We start from the raw sequence: 9934 nt of genomic DNA, 5'->3' as shown, positions 1-9934 counted from the left end.
TAGACGGTTTTGGTATGCTAAGAAATTTGTTTGAACAACAGTTTGCTTCCAATCGAGCCCAAAACCTTACTTATATGGAGCTAACGAAAATTAAACAAAGAAAAGATGAAATCCTGATGGATTTATGGATCGATACAATCAGTCCATTCGACAAGTAAAGGACGTCGACAAAAAATTCATTATGAGCACCTTGGCATTATTGACCTAGAGAACGTTCTAAGCGAACTCCTAGAGTCCACCGCTCGGTGAGTAACGTTCTCGTAACTATCACCTTAGCATTCCTAACCTAGGGAACGTTCTAAGTGAACTCTTAGAGTCCACCGCTCGGTGAGTAATGTTCTCGTAACTCTCACCTTTGCATTCCTATCCTAGGGAACATTCTAAGTGAATTCCTAGAGTCTACCGCTTGGTGAGGAACATTCTCGTAACTTTCACCTTAGCATTCTTGACCTAGGAAATGTTTTAAGTGAACTCCTAAAGTCCACCGTTCGGTTAGGAACATTCTCGTGACTCTCACCTTAACATTCCTCACCTAGGGTAAATTTAAATCTCTCTTAAGTATGACTATTGCGATTACTCTAAATATGAACCTCCCTTAACCTTCTCAACTAATTATTTTCATCTACATGATTCCAACAAATAGAGTTAGGATGATCTCAAGTTTTCTCATGTCGCCTATACATCACACTAAAACACATGTGTAGTTTTCCTCCTTACGAAAGACTACTCTTTCATTTACTACACTCATGTCATACCAAAAGTAAAATACAACCACAACAAAGCACATATGAAGTTACTTGATGTTTAAATTTCAAATATCTTGATGTTTAAATTTCTTGATGTTTAAATTTCAAATTCCTCTGATAATAACTTATTTCTCAATAATTATGAAAAAGAACTACATTTACAGAAATAATATAACAATTAATTATTCAAATATCTAGAAATATTTCTGAGCAATCTAAATCAACATTAGAAATCAATTTTCGGTTTTCTTTAAAATCTAAAATTGAAGTTACTATTTTCCAAACATCAATAATATATATATATATATATATATATATGATTTATAATTTCAGAAATTTTATTCTCACTGTGCGGTTACATTTTTTTTAATCATCTATGAAAGATATAATAAGTCAATATTACACATAAAAAAATGGAAAAGTATGAAAAAATCTTCGATTGTTGCTTTCTAGCTTCCAATGCTCCTCGAATGATAGTCCCTCCAGAATGTAAATAACTTTATTTATAGGTTTCTGCTTTAGAATAAGGAGGGGCAAAATTTTACAAATTTTAATTAAAAGTCAAATTCTGATCATCTCTTACCAAAAAATTTACTAACAGTTAACATTCAATATAATAAAATTAATAATATTTAATTCAATAAATTTAAAAAGTTTAAATATATCAAAATATTACTTCATTTAAATATATAAAACTTAAACAATTCATTTCAAAAATAAAAATAGAAAACTTTATAAAATAATAAATTAATAAACTAAAACGTTAAAATATATTTTATGAATAACTGTAAAAAAATTAAAATAATTAAGGAAAATATTCGTTGAGCCTTCAACGGATACCCATATCCGTCGACAGATGTTGATATTAAAATATTTTTTAAAGATAACATTGTGATAATAGATCCAGACCCTATAATGGACAATACGTTAGATACATGAATGATATTATCTCAACAGATTTAGGACCTAAACAATATCCAAGAATCTCACATTGTTTAAGAATAAAGACCAACTACAATTTAAATGCATATTTCTCCTTCTTGAGGTTACAAGTTTTACAAATTTGAAAGTAAACAATGTTTTCAAAAAGATAATTTGCTAATCCACCTTTCTCACTTATCCAATTTGTTTCTCTCTCATCTGAAAAACAGATTACTCGTGTTAGCAAACCCCACTATATATAAGGGTATTTTACCTTTTTTTTAATCATCTATGAAAGATATAATAAGTCAATATTACACATAAAAAAATGGAAAAGTATGAAAAAGTCCAAAATGTAAATAACGTTTATTTATAGGTTCTTAGAATAAGGAGGGCCAAAATTTTACAAATATTTATACAGAGATTTTTTGTTATTTGTAATTACCGATTAATTTTCAATCAGTTAAAAAAATTTATTAACCATCATTTTACTTACATATATTTGACGATCGAGCTTTAGTAATTTGTCAAAATAATGTAAATTATCAACTAATATTGGTTATTATCAATGAATTTTGTGATTTTCTTATAATAACTTACAAAAACATGAAAACATGTATAATATTAGAATGTTAACAAAATTATTTTAAAATGTGTTGGTTTGCACACTGTCTTTGAAAGACATCCATAGGCAAATTATTTAAACTTTAAATCTTCTAATAAATGTTGGCAATTATAAACAACAAATATCTTCCATATATATACCAATTGATTTTTAGAAAATTTCTTTGAAAAGTTGTGTATTAGACTGAGTGGTACCGGACTGCATCTTATATTAAAGCAAGATTTTATGCTATTTGAATCTTGTGAATGCAAAAAAAGTAATTGAAGGAAGAGTTTATCAGAAATAATCAGTCAAAAAATTTGTATATATATATTATCAAATTCGGACAAAACTGATTGTTTTGTATCAACTTGACTCTAAAGCTATATTCTACTGTGGAGCTGTTGAAGACATGCCTTGCAAAAAAAAAAAAGTATATGATTGATCTATTCAAGCCATGACTTCAGTTCGATAATTTTCCCACTCTCCATATATTGAGCTAAAAGTTTCTCCTCCAAAGGTTTTTGCACACTCAAGAACTGTTTCTCTGGCACAACGTTCCCATGACATTGCTATATCCTCAAGTGACCATGTCCGATCGAAGCATCTCAGAAAGCGAATCAGCTTTGATTTTGCTATTGTTGATAGGTCTTTATGGCATTCAGTACTGTTGAAGTTGAATAAAAAGGAATCAAGGGAGATTTAAACTATCGAGATAAAATTCTTGTTGGTGAAATATGAAACTTAATATTTATAGGATCCAATATTTCTGACATTCAAATAGTTTCATAGTCATAATTTTACAAACATGACTTAATGAATAACTGCTTAAGAATATAAACAGAAGAAAATCATCTTAATATCTAACCTGACTTCTGACAGCTCTTTGTCTACAATAACAGGCAAAGAAGTTGGATAATTTGTAGGAACGAACAACCTTAATGGTTTGATTATTGACTGCATCACAAATATTCATGGTTAATGTAACAGAACACAACAAATCAATGTGTGCAAAGTTCATAACAGAATATAAAGTATTCACCTTTTTATCTGCAAAAGTATGAGATTCTACGTTCATATTGAACGATACTGCATTGAAAAGGAATTCGATAACCAACCCTTCACTATCCTCAGCCGCTACTCCCGGCGCTTTAAGAAAGCTGACATTTTCTCCAACAACAATCACACTGTCTACCAATCGATGGTTGATCTCCTTTAATTCTTCTAAAAGACAAGAATTTTCCTGCTAGAGTTACCAATGCTAATGTTAGGGAATGCAGAAATTAAGAAACAGATACCTAAGTAGTGCATTTAGAGTTGCAGAATTTACTAAACAAAATAATGATATATTATTATTCAGTAGAGTGCATTTGTGAAAAAAAAATTAGTGGAAAAAAACTAGAATGAAGGTATATTACCAAAATTCTTGGCTTCTTTTTTTTATATGCGACTGAAGTCCAGTCAGGTTCCTCAGCATCAGACAACTGCTTGAAACTGTGGCTTCGAGACCTTTTCCTACCAGGTTGTGAAAATGCCTCACTTTTCTCAGTTTGTGCAATGAGGTCCGGTTGGTTTTGTTGTTGAACCATCTCTCGTGGTTCATCTAAGAACTCTGAAGTTGCCATCACATCATTCAAATAGACTGCGTCTCTCATTTCATTAACTGATGCGCTCAATGCTTCAGGTGATATGACGGCTAACTAGAAGTATATCACAATAATAGAATTTAGGACAACCACTTTTTATGATTTAAAGAAATGCAAATAAGAAGCATGGAAACCACAAGTTTTAGACCAACCACTCTAAGAATGCGCTTCACTTCATCACTTGGCTCATCAAAATTCAGCGTAGATTTATCAGAAAATTCTTTAAGCTCATTGCAGTTTTCGGTCAAGGGTGAAGCTGAAGTCTCCAGACTGTTTACACTCACCCTCAATGCTTCACTTGCTTTCTCTGAACCTTGGGCTTGCTTCTGTACGGCATTGTCAGGACCTGAGTTTGAAAAATTGTAAAAAACATTTTCCAGTAAGCACAGATAACATGGAAAACATAGCATAAAAATGTACAACCCTAACTGATTAAAAAAAAACCTGAATTAATAGATGTACCTTTCATGATAGACACTTGATCTACATGCTGTGGGAAATTGCTATATTGTTTTTCCACTTGCTGCTCTTTTAAGCATGGCTTGTTCTGCTGAGAAACAAGATTCAATATACTAGAGTTCTGTGGTCCCAATTGTTGTGTTGATGGTTTCGCTTCTACTATTTTTAATTGCTGCTCCTTTAAGCATGGCTTGTTTTGATGAGAGACATCCTTCCATATACAGGAATTCTGTGTTCCCAATGGTTGGGGTAATGGATTCGTTTCTATTATTTTCTCTTGCTGCGGCTTGATTTGCTGAGAAACATCCTTCCATATTTGAAAATTCTGTGTTTCCAATACTTGAGTTGGTGGATTCGTTTCTATTATTTTTTCTTGCTGCGGCTTGGTTTGCTGAGAAACATCCTTCCATATATAAAAATTCTGTGCTCCCAATACTTGAGCTGATGATTTCGTTTCTGTTATTTTCGCTTGCTGCGGCTTGGTTTGCTGAGAAACATCCTTCCATATATGAAAATTCTGTGTTCCCAATACTTGAGTTGATGGTTTCGTTTCCATTATTTTCACTTGCTTCTCTTTTAAGCAGGGCTTGTTTTCCCCAGAAACATCCTTCCTCATATAGTAGTTCTGTGTTCCCCATGCTTGTTGTGATGGTTTCGTTTCAATTATTTTCAATGGAGAAATACTAGAATGTGATGGACCTTGATGATGGGAAGAAACATTCTTTGGGGAAAAATTAGATTCTACAAACTTTTCTGCTTCATCTAGAATCTTCTTGGTATCGGTGGTTATTTGGCATTTCTTCAATTTGAAGAGTGCCAAAACACATCCTGTTTGTTTCATTTTCTTCATCAGTTTTTCCAAAAGATCTGTATTTGATCCTTGAAGAAAAGACGCAAGCTGAAGAAATTTAACATAAATATAAAAGATTAGTGGTAACAAGAAAAAAATGTGTAAATCTAGGATCATAGTTTGCTTGAATCAATCACCAACCTGTTGAAGCGCCTTATTCATCTCTAGATAAGAGACATAAACTTTTGAAAAATAGGCACTATTCATCTTTTGAATCTGCAATTAAAAGGACCAATATACAGTTACAAAAAATGTATATCTTTTGCAGTGCACGTTAGAAAATTTTAAAAAAATGATGGAATATGCATTCAATATCAAGGTAGAAGGAAAAGAAAGTGAAGAGAAACAACTTCTTCATTACCTCTTGGTAAACCTGCTCCTTCCAATCCGTATCTGCAGATTTTCCAGTTTCTGAAATAGAATAGGTAAACATGATCATTAAAGCTAGAAAAAATCACACATGTTGGGAGCATCAAAGAGAACAAGCCTTGCACATCTCAATACCTTGAGCAGGGAAGACTTCCCCTGAGGCATTAGAGTTTGAGAGACAAGGTTTGGATTCAGCATTCATTGGTGGTTGTGAAAATAGTTCCTTTGTCTTTTTAGATAACCAATGACAGTACTCAGCCTGCAAATAGATGCAGATCACGAACTCGATAAGACTATTATAGTTTTCAAAACGAATTCTTCACATGGAATTACAATACATAAATTTGTTGACAATGAGATGCAATGAAGAAATTATCAATTTGAAAGTGAATTCTTTCCGGATAACAAAAATTGTAACTTTGTTCCCACAATCCCAAAATATATACCTCATTGTCAGCAGCACCATTCAGTTTCAGCTCAAATCTTTGCAGTTGTCGAACAAGCCCAGATGTCGAAGGTCCATCACTTTGATTCACTACACCTTCCAAGCTACAACAATTAACAACTTGATAATCAGTTAACGTGACACACAAGACAGGGCTAAAATAATTGAATGTAACACGAGAAATTACAATAATATTCTGGTATTGGTATGCATCTTACCATTGTTTCATAAAACGTTTACGAAACTCTGGCAATTTCCATCTTAGAGTTTTCATCTTGGTGTTGGTGTCCATAATAACACAGGCAAAAGGTACTCTATATCCCTGAAAAGCCATAAAATAAAATGCATTAGAAAACAGGAATGGGTGGAACATTTATAATGTGAAATGTCTAGTATTTTCTACAACAGTCTTAGCATACGCAATTACTCATGGCATCAGCATTCATCAAAAGCAATATGGTATTTGGATGGCTAAGCCAATCCAACCCAATACTCACTTACAAATACCAGATAAACTTCTGGATCACGTCTCACTAGTGCAAATACCCACTGAAATTTCCCAACCACGCTTCAATTCTTAACCCCTCTAAGCATGGGTTTAAATACTGTTTATGCCGATATTTCGGCCAAAACAAAAGGCGGCAACTGCTACTACATCATCCATCACATTTATTCACAGAAGTTTCTTTTATAAGTCTTAACAGTAATCATCACCCAGCAAAATCTTGAAAAACCAATTATATCACCTAGAAAAATTAAATTCAAGACCTTAACAAATCAACAACATAACAAATCAACGTAACAAATTACCTTAGCCAATACTAAGGCTTTATCTACACTCTCAAGGATCACAAAAAATCTCCCTTTGCACTAAGGTTTTTTGTACGGTCAATCCTTTTCTTCTTTCTAAGAACGTTTCTCTCTCTCTCTTTATTTTCCTAATAGCCAGAATTTCTATATATTTAGGAGGTGTCTAATATAATGACAACTATATATGATATTAATTTTTCTTATGTGGAATATACACATAACTCTATTTATAATAAAGGCCCATAACTCTATTTATAATAAAGGCCCATAAGGAGTAATATATTTATATAATATCTTTTTATTATATTCCCACATTGTTTAATTTGTATTCTTTTTCTCTTTACACCCCCTATTTTAACTTGTTGCACCTAATTAATAAAAGGTAAAAGACATTTTTTTTTCTATAACATAGCAATCATGTTCTAAAAAAAAGGTGTGCCCTAAATAACACTAACCTCTGAACAAAAACACCAAAGTTACAAGACTACCTTATTTTTAAGACCTCTTCTCTAAAGAATTTTTGACCCCGAAAATTGCACTTATAAGGAAACATATACCATTCAAAACTTGAAATACTCTCCAAAAAAAATTACAATTTTCATAATACAATAACAACATTAATTTTTTAACAGATCAAAAGAACATCACAACAAATTGCCCAATGTATCATACAAAACAAAAACTACAATCTATTCACAACTATAGATAGCAAGAAAGACTCTACATATATTCTCATCGTGCAAACAACAAACTACATAGGTTCACAATAAATTGAATTAGTTCTAGAACAATTCACACATGGATTACCAAATCGTATACAACATTAGATTCCTTCACAAAAGTCTTAAAACCAATCCACACGTTCATATATACACATGCAATCCACACAGTCATACATATACATACACATGCATTCCATACAATCATACACTTATGCATGCGTTAAAGTCTTACAACAAAAGTTAGACGAACTCACTCATCAAAAGTCCTAAAAGTTTTTTCAAAAATCTTACTCTGATACAAAAAAGTCACATCCAAGGATGCCACAATTACGATTGAAAAGTAAAAATTTTTAAAATCATAATATCGTTGCGAAAATCCAAAATCAATAAGTATGTACAATTCAAGAAAAATGAACCAAAACTCCAAATTAATTATAAAGTAAAACTCTACATAAAATGTTTTTTCAAACAATCATAAATTCTCCAATTCTCTTATTCCATTTTTCGCACTATACAACATCTGAACCGACTACATCATTCATTCTTAACCCTTCTAAGCATGGGTTTAAACACTGTTTATGCTGATATTTCGGCCAAAACAAAAAGCTATGTGATGGCAACTGCTATTACATCATCAATCACATTTATTCACCAAAATTTCTTAGGATGTCAACCATTACAAACAGAATATAACTGTGACATAAAACCTAAAATACAACCATGCCAAAGTACCCTATTCTATGATCACAACACATAATACCAATCCACTTGTAACCCTTAACATTAATTATCACCCAGCAAAATCTTGAAAAATCAAGAACTTATATCACCTAGTAAAATTAAATTCAAAAACCATACCTTTGTTAATGGACTATTGACATAGAGTGAAATAACAGTTATGTAATTTGTAAAGCATGCAATATGGTGTGTCACGTCTCTTATGCAACCGTGCCCCCCAAAGCGATATATTACATAACATATCTTTTGTGAAAATATTTATTATTATTAAAATATAGAGTATTATTAAATTATAAAATATCTTTTGTGAAAAGATAATTTTAAAGATAAATCAATTTTATCATTTTAATATAGATAATTATTTAATGACGCAGATGATTTTTTTTTTTTATGACTAGTTATTTATGTAACATCCCAATATCTCACACTGGATAATTCATAATATATATATTGTAACATTACATTTACGGTAACATCCCGTAATCTCACACTTAAAAATTCATAGTTGATATATGTCTATACATATTTTAAACTCAGATTTCAACTATAAACTCCTAAATATAACTCGAATTCTTCTAACTTATTCTTCGATCTCTTTCTTCATTGGTACTGGATCATACGACATTCCTTCATCTACTCCCGTATAACGAATTATACGATCATCGTACATACCCAAACACAAACAAGTAGGGTGAGCTAACATGCAACAAATCATTTATAAAACATGCATAATTGCTTTGATACTAACATCATATAATAATTATGTCATACACCCTCAAACCATCATATCGCAATTCCTATTAGACACTCGTTCCACAATACCCAATGAACACCACAATACCCAAAAGACACTCATCCGGATGGTACGTTGATGAGCGGTCACGGGAGGTTATGCACTTGTGATGACTTCTACTTTATCTTACAAATATACTTCCAAAATACTCCATACCATTCACAAGGTAAATCCTCAACACTATGTCCAAAACCGGCACATAGACTAGGACCTCCTGCTCCTCTCACCACATAATTCATCCCTCTCTACTTGAGACTAGATGATTATTAGAGTATCAGGATAACCTCCAACTACAGGACCCTCAATATCAACATATACACAATTACCACATCATTACATAATCTCTCCACGAGACTCATACAATGCTCACATTCCTCAACTCATATTATACCCTTACGAAATCTCCCCATAATACTCATATCATGTTCAGACGCATAAATTCAAATCCAATATAAGAAATTACAATCATCACAATTAAAATTCATAATTTTGTATCTACCACAATAACATGAATTTATTCCAACGAGATATATTGCACAATAGTTTAACAGTACATAATCTGTTCAACAAGATTTAAGTTAAAAGTTTGTCGAGTAAACTTCCAGGAAAGAGAGGTGCGTCACAATGGACAACTTAAGTACCAAGTCTTTCCTTAGCCAAAGTGTTCCTCAACTAGTTTTAACAAATTTCTTATTTACAGATTCAAAATAACAGCATATAATATTGACACAGAAATTCAATATAAAAATATACAGTAAGCATTCACACATAATTTCAAGACATGAATAAAACAATAATAAATCAGAATATAAAAGCTTAGAAAGGTTAGCT

General features: G+C 31.8%; 1 protein-coding gene across 1 annotated transcript; it reads right to left on the bottom strand.

The window, feature by feature from the left end:
• Window positions 1-2520: 2520 nt before the first annotated feature.
• On the bottom strand, window positions 2521-6471 carry LOC148202529 (uncharacterized). Its single transcript, XM_088109642.1, has 12 exons — window positions 6460-6471; window positions 6259-6362; window positions 6042-6144; window positions 5731-5854; window positions 5588-5637; window positions 5368-5442; window positions 4380-5274; window positions 4070-4263; window positions 3690-3971; window positions 3314-3514; window positions 3140-3228; window positions 2521-2938 (listed from the first exon to the last, which is right to left on the bottom strand). Exons 1-12 carry the CDS (start codon window positions 6469-6471, stop codon window positions 2722-2724), a joined length of 2346 nt encoding a protein of 781 aa, XP_087965768.1. The 3' UTR covers window positions 2521-2721.
• Window positions 6472-9934: the final 3463 nt, after the last annotated feature.

The sequence above is a fragment of the Vigna umbellata genome, chromosome 3 (genome assembly GCF_029865625.1).
Source record: "Vigna umbellata cultivar VRB3 chromosome 3, Vumbellata_1.0, whole genome shotgun sequence".
Classification (NCBI taxonomy): Eukaryota; Viridiplantae; Streptophyta; class Magnoliopsida; order Fabales; family Fabaceae; genus Vigna; species Vigna umbellata.
This window is presented reverse-complemented; position numbering and strand designations above follow the sequence as displayed.